This window comes from Lampetra fluviatilis, chromosome 37 (assembly GCF_964198595.1).
Source record: "Lampetra fluviatilis chromosome 37, kcLamFluv1.1, whole genome shotgun sequence".
Classification (NCBI taxonomy): Eukaryota; Metazoa; Chordata; class Hyperoartia; order Petromyzontiformes; family Petromyzontidae; genus Lampetra; species Lampetra fluviatilis.
In genome coordinates, this window is record NC_136311.1 from 1851719 (window position 1) to 1869440 (window position 17722).

The window sequence follows — 17722 nt, forward strand, 5'->3', positions numbered from 1 at the left end:
GCAGCAGCAGGCGTCAGGGTCGGGATCGAACCCACAACCTCCTGTATACCAGGCAAGGAAGTTAATATATCCTAGCCACCGTGATAATGATGAGAGAGAGACACACACACAAACTCCAAATATAAAGCAGCAGGCGTCAGGGTTGGGATCGATACCCACAACCTCCTGTAGACCAGGTGAGGTAGTTAACATCCCCTAGCCACCGTGATGATAATGAGAGAGAGACACGCAAACTCCAAATATACAACAGCAGGCGTCAGGGTCAGGATCGAACCCACAACCTCCTGTAGACCAGGCGAGGTAGTTAACATCCCCTAGCCACCGTGATGATAATGAGAGAGAGACACGCAAACTCCAAATATACAGCAGCAGGCGTCAGGGTCAGGATCGAACCCACAACCTCCTGTAGACCAGGCGAGGTAGTTAACATCTCCTAGCCACCGTGATGACGATGAGGGAGACACGCAAACTCCAAATATACAGCAGTAGGCGTCAGGGTTGGGATCGATACCCACAACTTCCTGTAGACCAGGCGAGGTAGTTGACTTCTTGAGGCACCTGGTAGTTATTTTTATTTACCCAGGAAAGCCTCGTTGAGTCTCAATGCAAATTTTCCGCAGTGTTCCTGCCAAGTTTTCGCAGTCGTGGGGGCGATGGCGCGATGCTGCCACTGCGTGTGATCCCAATCGAGTAATTTGCAGCTAATGGTACAGCAGTGGGATGTGGTTTTGGCCAACACCAGTTCCGTTGTGCGGGCTTTTGTCTATGGGAGGAAATCGGAGGACAGGAGGACAACATACAAACTCCTCACATCGAAGCGCCCGAGTCGGGAATCGAACCCAGGTGCTTGTTGCTGGGAAATCACAGCACTGCTTTCCCGTTGTAGCCCCTACATGCAGCCTTGATGTATTTGTCACATCTATGCCCGACGTTGCATTATCCGCTCGCTTGCTGCGTCTGCTGCCTTCTGCCCAAGGGTTGGCAGTCTCCCAGGGGCTGCCATGGCGTCGCACGGACACGGGCCCTCCTCGGGGGCCGCCTCGTCCCCCGAGGTGGCCGCCTTCCTCTCGGGGAGCGACTCCCTCGAGGACATCACGGACCTCGTCAAGGTCAATCCCGTCACCACGGAGACCGGTAAGTGCCCTCGCGGTCAGGATGCCTCGTCAAGGCCCGCCTACTTTTACATAGCCACGCCCACACACCCACTGGCCCCGCCCACTACTCAAGTAGCCCCGCCCACCGCTCAAGTAGCCACGCCCACTCACCCACTAGCCCCGCCCACTGCTTAAGTAGCCCCGCCCACTGCGCAGGTAGCCACGCCCACTGCTCAAGTAGCCCCGTCCACTACTCAAGTAGCTCCGCCCACTCACCCACTGGCCCCGCCCACTGCTCAAGTAGCCCCGCCCACTACTCGGGCCGTTTCCGGTGGCTTGTCATCCTCACCTCTCTGGATCTCGTCCCTGGACCCCATGACCTAATTTCTGACCCTTGACCTTCACGCTCTCGTCAGAGAAGCTCAGCAGGAGCAGCACCGCCCGATGCGCGTGTGCGAGCGCCGGGACTCCGCACGCGGTCAGACTGGACATGGGCTTGCGCACAGAGCTTCTTAGCTCATCGGATTCGTCCAGTATCAATACACATCGTGATTGCCGGCGTCGAGCGCTGGGACGACTCACCCACCCCGACGATTGCGTTCACTGTCACGATTTGGTCCCCCCCCCCACCCCCTGACCGCCCCCCGCCCCCCCCCCCCGGCAGTGCTGCGCTGCCTGTGCTTGCGCTACGAGCGAGGAGCGTTCTACACGCGCGCGGGCTGCACCCTGGTGGCGCTGAACCCCTTCCAGGCGGTGCCGCTCCTCTACGCCAGCCCCACCGTGCACGCCTACCACACCTGCCCTCGCCTGCAGGTGCCCACACACACCCCGTGGGGGGTGGGGGGGGAGTCGTGGGACCTGGCACGGAGTTTGTAGGCGCTGGTGGTGTCTGGTAGCGGCGACACGAAACTAAATTTAGACGTAAAACTTCCGTGACGGCAGGAATTCATATTCTTGGTTCTTTCGGTAAAGTCACGTAGATGGACAAGATAAATCTGAATTAAAAGCAAAAAACCCACGACGTTTGGACCGCAACCCACGACTCAACTATTTAGATGTCACCAGGGAAGGCGCCACTGAGCTGTGTAGTTCTTTTTTTTCAGAAGCGTCCTGGTCCCACAAATGATAGCTGCTCGACGGAGTGCGCTCATCACCGCGTGGACATTTACAGCAGCAGCCACCACATCCTCTCAGCGCGTGGTGATGTTGATTCTAAATTTGGAGGGAAAAAACCCGGAGGACCCGGAGAAAAATCCTCGCGACCACGGAGAGAGAGAGACACCGCAGACTTCACATATACAGCAGCAGGCGTCAGGGTTAAAATCGAACCCACGACCTCCTGTAGACCAGGCGAGGTAGTTAACATCTCCTAGCCACCGTGATGATAATGAGAGAGAGAGAGACACGCAAACTCCAAATATACAGCAGCAGGCGTCAGGGTCAGGATCGAACCCACGACCTCCTGCATACCAGGCGAGGTAGTTAACATCTCCTAGCCACCGTGATGATAATGAGAGAGAGAGAGAGACACGCAAACTCCAAATATACAGCAGCAGGCGTCAGGGTCAGGATCGAACCCACGACCTCCTGCATACCAGGCGAGGTAGTTAACATATCCTAGCCACCGTGATGATGAGAGAGAGAGAAACACGCAAACTCCAAATATACAGCAGCAGGCGTCAGGGTTGGAATCAAACCCACGACTTCCTGCATACCAGGCGAGGTAGTTAACATATCCTAGCCACCGTGATGATGATGAGAGAGAGAGAGACACGCAAACTCCAAATATACAGCAGCAGGCGTCAGAGTCGGGATCGAACCCAACAGCTGCTATAGACCATGCAAGGTACGAAGTGGCACTAGTGAGGGGTCTGTGAGTGCACGCATGTGCCTCTTCATTATTCAGGAGTATTCGTTCGTACGCGTGTGTTTACTATTCATGATTACACACCTGCGTGTTTAATATTCATGAGTAACCCTGAGTATGTGGGATCGAGTGGTGGCACTGTGGTTAGCACACCACGCGATAAACTCAGTCATCATCATCAGCATTATTTACGCGATCGAACCCAAAATCCTCGATTATGCATATTGGTCGCGAAAACCTACTACTGCGTGTTAAACTGATTGTCGGCCGCTACCCACAACATCAACCCGCATTGACCAGTACGGTGAAGTATGGTCAAACATGCCCTGTGACCGACACGGCGCGGGCTAGGCCCTGGATCGAGAATGCGCTGCAAACCCTGGTACCGTGTTCAGAAATCGAGAATCTTAATTCATCCCGGTGGAATCCGATGAGTTATGAAGCTCTTTTATACCACAGATGTTCAGGGGGGGGGAGGGGTCAGCGAGGCGCTGTCACCGAGAGCCGCTACGCGCGAGCGGCGCCACGATTCGTCAGTTTGCGTGAACATTCACCAACGAGGTGCGAGCAATAAAACAGTGACAGAAAGCTAAAGGGGGGGGGGGTCAGTGCCCCCCGCACCCCCCACGACGTTACGCAATCTTTAAACAGACACAGAGCCAAGCATCGAACCGAGAGAGTGCTTTCGCAAGCCGTGTCCGAGATTCCACCGTGGAGTTGAGTCCCATTCGCCATTCCCGTGACGGCTCGCGGGCTCTACCCGCTACTGAGTGAGAGTCTGATGGCTCTACCCGCTACTGAGTGAGAGTCTGATGGCTCTACCCGCTACTGAGTGAGAGTCTGAGGGCTCTACCCGCTACTGAGTGAGAGACTGCGGGCTCTACCCGCTACTGACTGAGAGTCTGATGGCTCTACCCGCTACTGAGTGAGAGTCTGTGGGCTCTACCCGCTGCTGAGTGAGAGTCTGATGGCTCTATCCGCTACTGAGTGAGAGTCTGATGGCTCTACCTGCTGCTGAGTGAGAGTCTGATGGCTCTACCCGCTACTGAGTGAGAGTCTGAGGGCTCTACCCGCTGCTGAGTGAGAGTCTGATGGCCCTACCCGCTACTGAGTGAGAGTCTGAGGGCTCTACCTGCTGCTGAGTGAGAGTCTGAGGGCTCTACCCGCTACTGAGTGAGAGTCTGAGGGCTCTACCCGCTACTGAGTGAGAGTCTGAGGGCTCTACCCGCTACTGAGTGAGAGTCTGATGGCTCTACCCGCTACTGAGTGAGAGTCTGAGGGCTCTACCCGCTACTGAGTGAGAGTCTGATGGCTCTACCCGCTACTGAGTGAGAGTCTGAGGGCTCTATCCGCTACTGAGTGAGAGTCTGAGGGCTCTACCCGCTACTGAGTGAGAGTCTGAGGGCTCTACCCGCTACTGAGTGAGAGTCTGATGGCTCTACCCGCTACTGAGTGAGAGTCTGAGGGCTCTACCCGCTACTGAGTGAGAGTCTGATGGCTCTACCCGCTACTGAGTGAGAGTCTGAGGGCTCTACCTGCTGCTGAGTGAGAGTCTGAGGGCTCTACCCGCTACTGAGTGAGAGTCTGAGGGCTCTACCCGCTACTGAGTGAGAGTCTGAGGGCTCTACCCGCTACTGAGTGAGAGTCTGATGGCTCTACCCGCTACTGAGTGAGAGTCTGAGGGCTCTACCCGCTACTGAGTGAGAGTCTGATGGCTCTACCCGCTACTGAGTGAGAGTCTGAGGGCTCTACCCGCTACTGAGTGAGAGTCTGAGGGCTCTACCCGCTACTGAGTGAGAGTCTGAGGGCTCTACCTGCTACTGAGTGAGAGTCTGAGGGCTCTACCCGCTACTGAGTGAGAGTCTGAGGGCTCTACCCGCTGCTGAGTGAGAGTCTGAGGGCTCTACCCGCTACTGAGTGAGAGTCTGAGGGCTCTACCCGCTACTGAGTGAGAGTCTGAGGGCTCTACCCGCTGCTGAGTGAGAGTCTGAGGGCTCTACCCGCTACTGAGTGAGAGTCTGAGGGCTCTACCCGCTACTGAGTGAGAGTCTGAGGGCTCTACCCGCTACTGAGTGAGAGTCTGAGGGCTCTACCCGCTACTGAGTGAGAGTCTGAGGGCTCTACCCGCTACTGAGTGAGGGTCTGAGGGCTCTACCCGCTACTGAGTGAGAGTCTGAGGGCTCTACCCGCTACTGAGTGAGAGTCTGATGGCTCTACCCGCTACTGAGTGAGAGTCTGATGGCTCTACCCGCTACTGAGTGAGAGTCTGAGGGCTCTACCCGCTACTGAGTGAGAGTCTGATGGCTCTACCCGCTACTGAGTGAGAGTCTGATGGCTCTACCCGCTACTGAGTGAGAGTCTGATGGCTCTACCCGCTACTGAGTGAGAGTCTGAGGGCTCTACCCGCTACTGAGTGAGAGACTGCGGGCTCTACCCGCTACTGACTGAGAGTCTGATGGCTCTACCCGCTACTGAGTGAGAGTCTGTGGGCTCTACCCGCTGCTGAGTGAGAGTCTGATGGCTCTACCCGCTACTGAGTGAGAGTCTGATGGCTCTACCCGCTACTGAGTGAGAGTCTGAGGGCTCTACCCGCTGCTGAGTGAGAGTCTGTGGGCTCTACCCGCTACTGAGTGAGAGTCTGAGGGCTCTACCCGCTGCTGAGTGAGAGTCTGAGGGCTCTACCCGCTACTGAGTGAGAGTCTGAGGGCTCTACCCGCTACTGAGTGAGAGTCTGTGGGCTCTACCCGCTACTGAGTGAGAGTCTGAGGGCTCTACCCGCTACTGAGTGAGAGTCTGAGGGCTCTACCCGCTACTGAGTGAGAGTCTGAGGGCTCTACCCGCTACTGAGTGAGAGTCTGAGGGCTCTACCTGCTACTGAGTGAGAGTCTGAGGGCTCTACCCGCTACTGAGTGAGAGTCTGAGGGCTCTACCCGCTACTGAGTGAGAGTCTGAGGGCTCTACCCGCTGCTGAGTGAGAGTCTGAGGGCTCTACCCGCTACTGAGTGAGAGTCTGAGGGCTCTACCCGCTGCTGAGTGAGAGTCTGAGGGCTCTACCCGCTACTGAGTGAGAGTCTGAGGGCTCTACCCGCTACTGAGTGAGAGTCTGAGGGCTCTACCCGCTACTGAGTGAGAGTCTGAGGGCTCTACCCGCTACTGAGTGAGAGTCTGAGGGCTCTACCCGCTACTGAGTGAGAGTCTGAGGGCTCTACCCGCTGCTGAGTGAGAGTCTGAGGGCTCTACCCGCTACTGAGTGAGAGTCTGAGGGCTCTACCTGCTACTGAGTGAGAGTCTGAGGGCTCTACCCGCTACTGAGTGAGAGTCTGAGGGCTCTACCTGCTACTGAGTGAGAGTCTGATGGCTCTACCTGCTGCTGAGTGAGAGTCTGATGCCTCTACCCGCTACTGAGTGAGAGTCTGATGGCTCTACCCGCTGCTGAGTGAGAGTCTGTGGGCTCTACCCGCTACTGAGTGAGAGTCTGAGGGCTCTACCCGCTACTGAGTGAGAGTCTGAGGGCTCTACCCGCTACTGAGTGAGAGTCTGAGGGCTCTACCCGCTACTGAGTGAGAGTCTGAGGGCTCTACCCGCTACTGAGTGAGAGACTGCGGGCTCTACCCGCTACTGAGTGAGAGTCTGATGGCTCTACCCGCTACTGAGTGAGAGTCTGATGGCTCTACCCGCTACTGAGTGAGAGTCTGAGGGCTCTACCCGCTACTGAGTGAGAGTCTGATGGCTCTACCCGCTACTGAGTGAGAGTCTGATGGCTCTACCCGCTGCTGAGTGAGAGTCTGATGGCTCTACCCGCTACTGAGTGAGAGTCTGAGGGCTCTACCCGCTACTGAGTGAGAGTCTGAGGGCTCTACCCGCTACTGAGTGAGAGTCTGAGGGCTCTACCCGCTACTGAGTGAGAGTCTGATGGCTCTACCCGCTACTGAGTGAGAGTCTGAGGGCTCTACCCGCTACTGAGTGAGAGTCTGAGGGCTCTACCCGCTACTGAGTGAGGGTCTGAGGGCTCTACCCGCTACTGAGTGAGAGTCTGAGGGCTCTACCCGCTACTGAGTGAGAGTCTGATGGCTCTACCCGCTACTGAGTGAGAGTCTGATGGCTCTACCCGCTACTGAGTGAGAGTCTGAGGGCTCTACCCGCTACTGAGTGAGAGTCTGATGGCTCTACCCGCTACTGAGTGAGAGTCTGATGGCTCTACCCGCTACTGAGTGAGAGTCTGATGGCTCTACCCGCTACTGAGTGAGAGTCTGAGGGCTCTACCCGCTACTGAGTGAGAGACTGCGGGCTCTACCCGCTACTGACTGAGAGTCTGATGGCTCTACCCGCTACTGAGTGAGAGTCTGTGGGCTCTACCCGCTGCTGAGTGAGAGTCTGATGGCTCTACCCGCTACTGAGTGAGAGTCTGATGGCTCTACCCGCTACTGAGTGAGAGTCTGAGGGCTCTACCCGCTGCTGAGTGAGAGTCTGTGGGCTCTACCCGCTACTGAGTGAGAGTCTGAGGGCTCTACCCGCTGCTGAGTGAGAGTCTGAGGGCTCTACCCGCTACTGAGTGAGAGTCTGAGGGCTCTACCCGCTACTGAGTGAGAGTCTGTGGGCTCTACCCGCTACTGAGTGAGAGTCTGAGGGCTCTACCCGCTACTGAGTGAGAGTCTGAGGGCTCTACCCGCTACTGAGTGAGAGTCTGAGGGCTCTACCCGCTACTGAGTGAGAGTCTGAGGGCTCTACCTGCTACTGAGTGAGAGTCTGAGGGCTCTACCCGCTACTGAGTGAGAGTCTGAGGGCTCTACCCGCTACTGAGTGAGAGTCTGAGGGCTCTACCCGCTGCTGAGTGAGAGTCTGAGGGCTCTACCCGCTACTGAGTGAGAGTCTGAGGGCTCTACCCGCTGCTGAGTGAGAGTCTGAGGGCTCTACCCGCTACTGAGTGAGAGTCTGAGGGCTCTACCCGCTACTGAGTGAGAGTCTGAGGGCTCTACCCGCTACTGAGTGAGAGTCTGAGGGCTCTACCCGCTACTGAGTGAGAGTCTGAGGGCTCTACCCGCTACTGAGTGAGAGTCTGAGGGCTCTACCCGCTGCTGAGTGAGAGTCTGAGGGCTCTACCCGCTACTGAGTGAGAGTCTGAGGGCTCTACCTGCTACTGAGTGAGAGTCTGAGGGCTCTACCCGCTACTGAGTGAGAGTCTGAGGGCTCTACCTGCTACTGAGTGAGAGTCTGATGGCTCTACCTGCTGCTGAGTGAGAGTCTGATGCCTCTACCCGCTACTGAGTGAGAGTCTGATGGCTCTACCCGCTGCTGAGTGAGAGTCTGTGGGCTCTACCCGCTACTGAGTGAGAGTCTGAGGGCTCTACCCGCTACTGAGTGAGAGTCTGAGGGCTCTACCCGCTACTGAGTGAGAGTCTGAGGGCTCTACCCGCTACTGAGTGAGAGTCTGAGGGCTCTACCCGCTACTGAGTGAGAGACTGCGGGCTCTACCCGCTACTGAGTGAGAGTCTGATGGCTCTACCCGCTACTGAGTGAGAGTCTGATGGCTCTACCCGCTACTGAGTGAGAGTCTGAGGGCTCTACCCGCTACTGAGTGAGAGTCTGATGGCTCTACCCGCTACTGAGTGAGAGTCTGATGGCTCTACCCGCTGCTGAGTGAGAGTCTGATGGCTCTACCCGCTACTGAGTGAGAGTCTGAGGGCTCTACCCGCTACTGAGTGAGAGTCTGAGGGCTCTACCCGCTACTGAGTGAGAGTCTGAGGGCTCTACCCGCTACTGAGTGAGAGTCTGATGGCTCTACCCGCTACTGAGTGAGAGTCTGAGGGCTCTACCCGCTACTGAGTGAGAGTCTGATGGCTCTACCCGCTACTGAGTGAGAGTCTGAGGGCTCTACCCGCTACTGAGTGAGAGTCTGAGGGCTCTACCCGCTACTGAGTGAGAGTCTGAGGGCTCTACCCGCTACTGAGTGAGAGTCTGAGGGCTCTACCCGCTACTGAGTGAGAGTCTGAGGGCTCTACCCGCTACTGAGTGAGAGTCTGAGGGCTCTACCCGCTACTGAGTGAGAGTCTGATGGCTCTACCCGCTACTGAGTGAGAGTCTGAGGGCTCTACCCGCTACTGAGTGAGAGTCTGAGAGCTCTGCCCGCTGCTGAGTGAGAGTCTGAGAGCTCTGCCCGCTACTGAGTGAGAGTCTGAGGGCTCTACCCGCTACTGAGTGAGAGTCTGAGGGCTCTACCCGCTACTGAGTGAGAGTCTGAGGGCTCTACCCGCTACTGAGTGAGAGTCTGAGGGCTCTACCCGCTACTGAGTGAGAGTCTGATGGCTCTACCCGCTACTGAGTGAGAGTCTGAGGGCTCTACCCGCTACTGAGTGAGAGTCTGAGAGCTCTACCCGCTGCTGAGTGAGAGTCTGAGAGCTCTGCCCGCTACTGAGTGAGAGTCTGAGGGCTCTACCCGCTACTGAGTGAGAGTCTGAGAGCTCTGCCCGCTGCTGAGTGAGAGCCGTCGGCGTGCTGCCCCCGCAGGAGCTGGGGCCGCACCTGTTTGCCGTGGCCGAGCTGGCGTTTCGCAGCGCCACCAGCGGGCCCGACCCCAGGGACCAGTCCGTGGTGGTCAGCGGGGAGAGCGGCGCTGGCAAGGTGCCGCACGCCGCCACGCGCAGCCGCACAGGCACCGGGAAACGGCACAACCGCACAACTTCCCAGCCGCACAGACACACGGCTGGGAAGGCACACAGCTACAGATCACAACAAATGGGAAACCGCACAACCACACAACCACACAGCCAAACAACTGGGAAACCACATAACCACATAACCACACACCTGGGAAACCACATAACCATACAACTAGGAAACCACACAACCACACAGCCAAACAACTGGGAAACCACAAAACCACATAACCACACAACTGGGAAACCACATAACCATACAACTAGGAAACCACACAACCACATAACCACACAACCGGGAAACCACATAACCACACAACTAGGAAACCACACAACCACATAACCACACAACCGGTAAACCACATAACCACACACCTGGGAAACCAGATAACCACACACCTGGGAAACCACACAACTAGGGAACCAGATAACCACAGACCACACAACCGGGAAAGCACACAACCACACAACTGGGAAACCACATAACCGCCACCACTTTGACCTCAGCAACTATCACGTGACCCAACCGCTACCCAATTACCACCCTCTCCACCATCACACTACCAGTATTTCACCACCACACCCAGCACCACCACCACCTGAGCACTCGAGTAAGATGGGAGGAGAGAGGAAGGAGGCGAGATCGTTGCAGGCAGGGATCAGCAACGAGAATAACAAGAACAGACATTTGTTTCTAATTCGGTAAAAAAAGAAGCGGTATTTTAAGAGCTGCAATGCACTGTGGTGAACACGAGACGGTGGTCCTGAATAAAAACTTTTTTTCACAAAACAGTCCCTAATGAGCCGCAGGCTGCCGACCCCTTCCCATAGTAAACTAGACTCCCATGGTAAACTGGACTTCGATGGTAAACTGAACTCCCATGGTAAACTGGACTTCCATGGTAAACTGGACTTCCATGGTAAACTGAACTTCCATGATAAACTGGGCTTGCATGGTAAACTGGACTTCCATGGTAAACTGGACTTCTATGGTAAACTGGGCTTCCATGGTAAACTAGGCTTCCATGGTAAACTGGACGTCCATGGTAAACTGGGCTTCCATGGTAAACTGGACTTCCATGGTAAATTCGACTTCCATGGTAAACTGGACTTCCATGGTAAACTGAACTTCCATGGTAAACTGGGCTTGCATGGTAAACTGGACTTCCATGGTAAACTGAACTTCTATGGTAAACTGGGCTTCCATGGTAAACTGGACTTCCATGGTAAACTGGACTACCATGGTAAACTGAACTTCCATGGTAAACTGGACTTCCATGGTAAACTGGACTTCCATGGTAAACTGGACTTCCATGGTAAACTGCACTTCCATGGTAAATGGGCTTGCATGGTAAACTGGACTTCCATGGTAAACTGGACTTTTATGGTAAACTGGGCTTCCATGGTGAACTGGACTTCCATGGTAAACTGGACTTCCATGGTGAACTGGACTTCCATGGTAAACTGGACTTCCATGGTGAACTGGACTTCCATGGTAAACTGAACTTCCATGGTAAACTGGACTTCCATGGTAAACTGGACTTCTATGGTAAACTGGACTTCCATGGTAAACTGGACTTCCACGGTGAACTGGACTTCCATGGTAAACTGGACTTCCATGGTGAACTGGACTTCCATGGTAAATTGGACTTCCATGGTGAACTGGACTTCCATGGTAAACTGGACTTCCATGGTAAACTGGGCTTCCATGGTAAACTGGACTTCCATGGTAAATTCGACTTCCATGGTAAACTGAACTTCCATGGTAAACTAGACTTCCATGGTAAACTGGACTTCCATGGTAAACTGGACTTCCATGGTAAACTGGACTTCCATGGTAAATTCTACTTCCATGGTAAACTGAACTTCCATGGTAAACTAGACTTCCATGGTAAACTGAACTCCCATGGTAAACTGAACTCCCATGGTAAACTGGACTCCTATGGTAAACTGGACTTCCATGGTAAACTGAACTTCCATAGTAAACTGGGCTTGTATGGTAAACTGGACTTCCATGGTAAACTGGACTTCTATGGTAAACTGGGCTTCCATGGTAAACTGGACTTCCATGGTAAATTCGACTTCCATGGTAAACTGAACTTCCATGGTAGACTGGACTTCTATGGTCAGGGGTCGGCAACCAAAATAACAAGAAGAAGATAACATTTTTTGTTCGATTTTGGTTTTGAAAATAAAATCCCCTCAATATATCAAGCGCCGCAATGCCGCTCCTTAAAGAGTCGCATGCGCCTCCGGAGCCGCCTGGTCGCAGGGGGAGTAGAACCGGGGGTGATGGGTGATGGGGGTTGGTGATGGGGGTGGGTGATGGGGGTGGGTGGCAGGGGGTGGGCGATGGGGGTGGGTGATGGGGGTGGGTGATGGGGGTGGGTGGTAGGGGGTGGGTGGCAGGGGGTGGGTGATGGGGGTGGGTGATGGGGGTGGGTGATGGGGGTGGGCGATGGGGGTGGGTGATGGGGGTGGGTGATGGGGGTGGGTGGTAGGGGGTGGGTGGCAGGGGGTGGGTGATGGGGGTGGGTGATGGGGGTGGGTGGCAGGGGGTGGGTGGTAGGGGGTGGGTGGCAGGGGGTGGGTGATGGGGGTGGGTGATGGGGGTGGGTGATGGGGGTGGGTGGCAGGGGGTGGGTGATGGGGGTGGGTGATGGGGGTGGGTGATGGGGGTGGGTGGCAGGGGGTGGACAGCCCAGCGGCTGGGGGCGTCAGGACCGGCCTCACGCGTGGTGCCCCCCCCCCCCCCTAGACGTGGTCGTCTCGCTGCCTCATGCGCTACCTCGCACTCGCCTCGCGCCCCGGCGGCGGCGGCGGCGGCTCGGCGCCTGGAGACGCCGGAGGAGCGATCAGTGACGTCAACGACCCCCACCAGCAGCTCCACCCCCAGCAGCTCCACCACCAGCAGCTCCACCAACAGCAGCTCCACCCCCAGGAGCACATCGAGCGCGTGCTCCACTCCAACCCCCTCATGGAGGCCTTCGGTGCGCACTCCCCTCCCCCCCGCTCCCCCGCCCCTCTCCCCCCACCGGTTGCACCCCTCCCCCCCCTCTCCATCACCTCCTCCGCCCCCTCTTCCTCCATCATCTTTCACCAACCCACCCCCTCCTACCCCTTCTGCCCCCCCCCGCCTCCTCTCCTATCCCCATAATCTGCCACCACCTCCTTAATCATATCGACCCCCCCATCCCCCACCAACTCCCCCTCTTCCCCCACCCCCCCAATCTCCCACCACCTCCCCTCCACGCTCCATTATAGTGCAGTGCACTGCACGTACGTAAGTGGGAAATACGTTCCCTTAACGTATTACATTTATCTGAAATGAAATGAGATGTCAAAAATATAAAAACATAAAGGCGCAGCCCTACAATTGCTCGCTCACGGCGCTGCTGGCGGAAGAGTCTGAGCCCGGGGGAGTTGTGGCGAGCCCCCGGCTGGCCAGGCGACATGAAAGACGTGGGAGTGCCCACACACTTTACGCCACCGGCGATGACCTGCCTGGTCGACAGCGGAGGCGGGAGTGGGGGGGGGGGATGTAAGAAACACGTCTCATTGTTTCAATAACCGGGACGGGAGATCGAACCGGCGACCTCTTGGTTCGCAAGTCGGCGGCGCGAGGCTGAACCCTTCGCGCCCGCGGCAGCGCCACCTCCAGGGGCCATCGTGGCCCGGCAGCTTCGCGAGCAGAGGGGCGCACGGCTCACGCGGCAGCTGCCCTCCGTGCGTGTCACATGTCCCCCATCATGCGTGTCACTTGTCCATAGGCCTCGGCAAGGTAAGGTAATTTACCCTTTTTACCGGGTAAAAGGGAAAAGGTGTCGACATGCCAAGGGGTAAGGTAAAGGGTAGGGTAAAGGTAGCTCGGAAGAATTACCCGGTAGGGTAAAGGAAGCGTGAAGTATTACCCGGTAAATACGGTGCCTTGTTTACCGCTAGAAGCTCCGTGGCGCAGTCTGTGGCTTCCATTTAATAAGTAATATTGAAAAAAATAATTAAACATGCTTTTATTAAATGTGTAGTGGTGATACGCGCTGGGTGTATATGTCGTGTGCCAGCGCGTATGTACGGGTGTGTGTGTGGTGACGCGCGCTGACGGGGAGGAGCAGGCGTCAGTGCGCGGGTGGGGGTAGTGCTGCTGATTGGCTGTGTGCCGGTGACGCGCCCAGAGGGAGTGATCGGGTAGCAGCGCGGTGTGATTGGTCGGGGAGTGGAAACACGCGCTGAGCGGAACCGGATCGTAGGGATAGCGCGTGGGGATTGGGTAACTGAGGAGCGGTGCCGACGTTGAGGTCCGCATCCGCTCCGTCTCCCGGGAAGAAGGGGTATATAAGGTGATGCACAGAGGAGCAGGGGGCAGAAGTGGAACCATCTAAGAATGAAGACGAAGGTGCAGAGATAGAGCCCGGAGAGGAGAGTAATGGAGAGTAGAGGAGAGTAAGGTATAGTGTGTAGCCAGCGAGAGAGAAAGGTCTACACGAGCTGAGTAATGTATAGTGTGTAGCCAGCGAGAGAGAAAGGTCTACACGAGCTGAGTAATGTATAGTGTGTAGCCAGCGAGAGAGAAAGGTCTACACGAGCTGAGTAATGTATAGTGTGTAGCCAGCGAGAGAGAAAGGTCTACACGAGCTGAGTAATGTATAGTGTGTAGCCAGCGAGAGAGAAAGGTCTACACGAGCTGAGTAATGTATAGTGTGTAGCCAGCGAGAGAGAAAGGTCTACACGAGCCGAGTATGCATACGGTGTAGCCAGCGAGAGAGAAAGGTCTACACGAGCCGAGTATGCATACGGTGTAGCCAGAGGGAGATGCAAAGTCTACACGAGGCGAGTGGAGAGTGTAGCAGAGGCGCAGAGTCTACACGAGGCGAGAGAGGAGTGTAGCCGAGGCGCGGAGTCTACACGAGGCACAGAGAGCCGGCAGCACAGAATCCAGAGTCAAGAGAAGCGCATTGTGAGAAGAGAGGCCACGCGTTGTATTGTTACGAGTCAAGATTTAATAAAAGAAGTGTGTTCCCGTCAAGGAGTTTCCTGCCGTCATTTTCCAATACTTCATCTGGCGTCAGAAGTGAAACGGGCTTCCAAGTATGGAGACGAGGAAGACCCGTAGGACCCACGGGATTGACCGCGAGGAAGACCTGGACGACTCGGGGCCGCTGGTGGCGGGGGGTGAGGAAGAGGACTTGCCCACGCTGCAGGGTCCGTCGACGGCGCCGGCCGAGCGACCGGGGACAGACGCCGGGCTTCGTGAGGCGCACTCCCGACTGGCGGAGCTGCTGCTCGCCGCCGCGTCCATCTTGGCGGAGATCAGCTCGTCGCGAGGAGCGGGGACGGTGGGGGACATTTTACAAGGTCGCCCCGCAGATTCCCGCCAAAACGAATGGGGGATTCCCGCCATTGCGCCTGGGCCTACTTTTGGCGGGAACGGCGAGCGCCACGTGGTGGTGGGTTCCCAAGCGCGCGCATCGACGTCATCAGCGCGCGAGGGGGTCCGCCATCTTACGTCTGCTGCTGGAGCCGCCATCTTAGACACCGACGGACAGGCGGAGAGGAACCACGAGGCGGATGACTTCATTTTTCAGCAGCGCCTGCCCACGTTGTCAGCCTTCAAGGCGGAAGGCGGAGACTGGGGCCAATTTCAGCGAAGGTTTTTGGCCCATCAAGAGATGTCAGCGTGGTCCGATGCTACGGCGCTGCGGGCATTGCCCGCCATGCTGGACGACGATGCGCTCGCGGCCTTCAGGGCTGCACGGAAGTCGGACCGCTCCACGCTGAAGGATGCGCTGGGGTTGTTGGCCAGGGTCTACGGGCCTCCCTCTACGTGCCGCCATCAGTTCTACGCAAGACGGAAAGCGGCCACGGAGACCGCGCTGGCCTATCGCATGGCGTTGCTGGCTCTTGCTGATGCTGCGTTCCCTCGGATGGACGAGGAGGGCCAAGACGCGATGGTTTTGGAGCAGCTGCTCAAGTTGGCGCAGGACCTGGGGGTCCCTATCAACACAGCTGACGAGATTGATATTTCTTCTTTGAGAGTCGCCACGAGTATTCAAGCGCACGAGGCCCTACAACGGAAGCAAGGCGTTGGTTGCAACGCTGCTGTCGTCGCAGCCCCGGGTTTGGTGGTCGCCGAACCCCAAGTCGTCAGCCCACGAGAGGAGGCGTTCGCCACGGGACGACCAGGGGACTGGAGGCCGGGGGCCCGGTCGCCTCTGCGATCGGGCCGAAAGTCGGAGCAACCAAGATCTACTCCGACCCTCGTCACGTGCTATAACTGCGGCCTCCGGGGCCACGTGGCGTCCGGGTGCCGCGCTCCGCGGCAGCGCGCCATGGGAGCTCGGCTGGACGACGACCGAGAGCCCAAGTCATCTCTACAATCCCCGGCAAGTCGCGGCACCTCACACGCTCGGCCTGTTTATTCGGCACACATGGGACGCCGCGTTGCGGCGGAGGAGGGCCGGTTAAGGTTCGGGGATTCGGTTCGGCGAGGGGGGTTCGGCCGGGACCAGGGAGACATTGAATGGGCGGAATTGGGGCATAGAATTGTGGCTGCTTCGGCGGGTTCGTCCGTTGTTACGGGATCTATTGATGGGGTTGAGATTAGGGTGTTAGTGGACACGGGGGCATCGGCAACTATTATATCGGACCTCATTTATAATATTCTTCCGGTCCAATGTCGTCCGCTGCTTCCAGTGGATGTGCCATTTTACGCCGCTAATGGGGGATCGTTGGGCATTATCGGTCAGGTTAGGGCGTCCATTTGCATTGGAGATATCAAATTGTCGGGACCCGTTTTCGTTTCGTCTTCTTTGGCAGTTCCGTGTCTTTTGGGCACTGACTTTTTGGCCAAAATGCCCATTAAAATTCTTATCGATCAACGATGCATTGAACTGCCATCGGGTCGCCGGATTTCATTTTTGACGGGCCCTACTGACATTCGGACGGCGTGCGCTACGATACAAGCGGTGGCGACGCAGACAGTGCAAGTGCCCCCGGGTTCACAGATGTTGATTCCCCTCCGGTTGCGGAAACCATGGGTGAGGGAGGCTTCGGGACAGAGTATGCTTTTGGGTCCTTCTAACAAGGCTGTCGGGGGTCTTGATTTATCGGTGGCTCACACTTTGGTGCGGGCTGACAGGGATCCGTTTGTGATGGTTTTGAACGCGGGGTCGCGACCAGCTGTCATTCCGCAGGGCACCGTGCTGGCTCACGCGGCGCAGGTCCCTGGGGATGATGGGTTGGTTGCGCAGGTGGGCTCGAGCCCCGCGCGGAACGTTGAGCCAAGGGAAGACCTTGAGTGGGTCCATTCGTTATGTGCCGCCTCGGACGATTTGTCGGCGGCGCAGTTGGGTGCGCTGCGCGAGTTGCTCATTGAATTCTCTGATGTATTCAGTAAACATAAGTATGACATTGGGTGCACGGATTTGTTGCACCATCACATTGAAACGGGCGATGCGGCGCCGGTCAGGCTAAATCCCTTCCGACTGAGTCCCGTGGAGAAGGAACATGTTCAGTCGGCTGTTAACGATATGCTAGAAGCCGATATTATTTCGCCCTCCTCTAGCCCGTGGGGAGCGCCTATTGTGCTGGTTAAGAAGCAGGACGGGTCCCTGCGATTCTGCGTTGATTTCCGTCGCCTGAATAAGATCTCTGTGGCTGACGCGTATCCGCTCCCCAGGATGGATGAGTCCCTCGATGCATTGTCTGGTGCGCGATATTTTTCGACTCTTGATTTGTTATCGGGGTTTTGGCAGTTGCCGCTCGACGAAGAGTCGAAACCTAAGACAGCATTTCGGACTCCAGGGGGGCTGTTCCAGTTTAACCGGTTACCCATGGGACTTCACTCCTCTCCAGCGACGTTTCAGCGACTTATGGAGCTGGTTTTGTCGGGCTTGCAGTGGGATACATGCTTGATTTATATGGACGATGTCATTGTTTTCAGTAAAACGTTTGAGGAACACCTCCGGCGATTGAGAGGGGTGTTCTTGCGAATGCGATCGGCTAAGTTGAAATTTAAACCGGCCAAATGTCACCTCCTTCGTAGGTCCGTTAGATACTTGGGTCACATTGTCGATTCTTCGGGGATCTCCACCGATCCCGCGAAGACGGAT

At 56.5% G+C, this 17722-nt stretch overlaps 1 protein-coding gene across 1 annotated transcript in view; it reads left to right on the top strand.

The window, feature by feature from the left end:
- Nucleotides 1-976: 976 nt before the first annotated feature.
- The window catches only part of MYO19 (myosin XIX), a gene marked incomplete at its 3' end in the record, with an annotated part of 41501 nt that continues 24755 nt past the window's right edge, over nt 977-17722 (top strand). Inside the window, exons 1-5 of the mRNA XM_078873963.1 lie at nt 977-1134; nt 1759-1907; nt 9466-9579; nt 12373-12411; nt 12514-12604. Of these exons, the coding sequence (XP_078730089.1) occupies nt 1002-1134; nt 1759-1907; nt 9466-9579; nt 12373-12411; nt 12514-12604 (526 nt within the window). The remainder of the gene's footprint in view (nt 1135-1758; nt 1908-9465; nt 9580-12372; nt 12412-12513; nt 12605-17722) is intronic.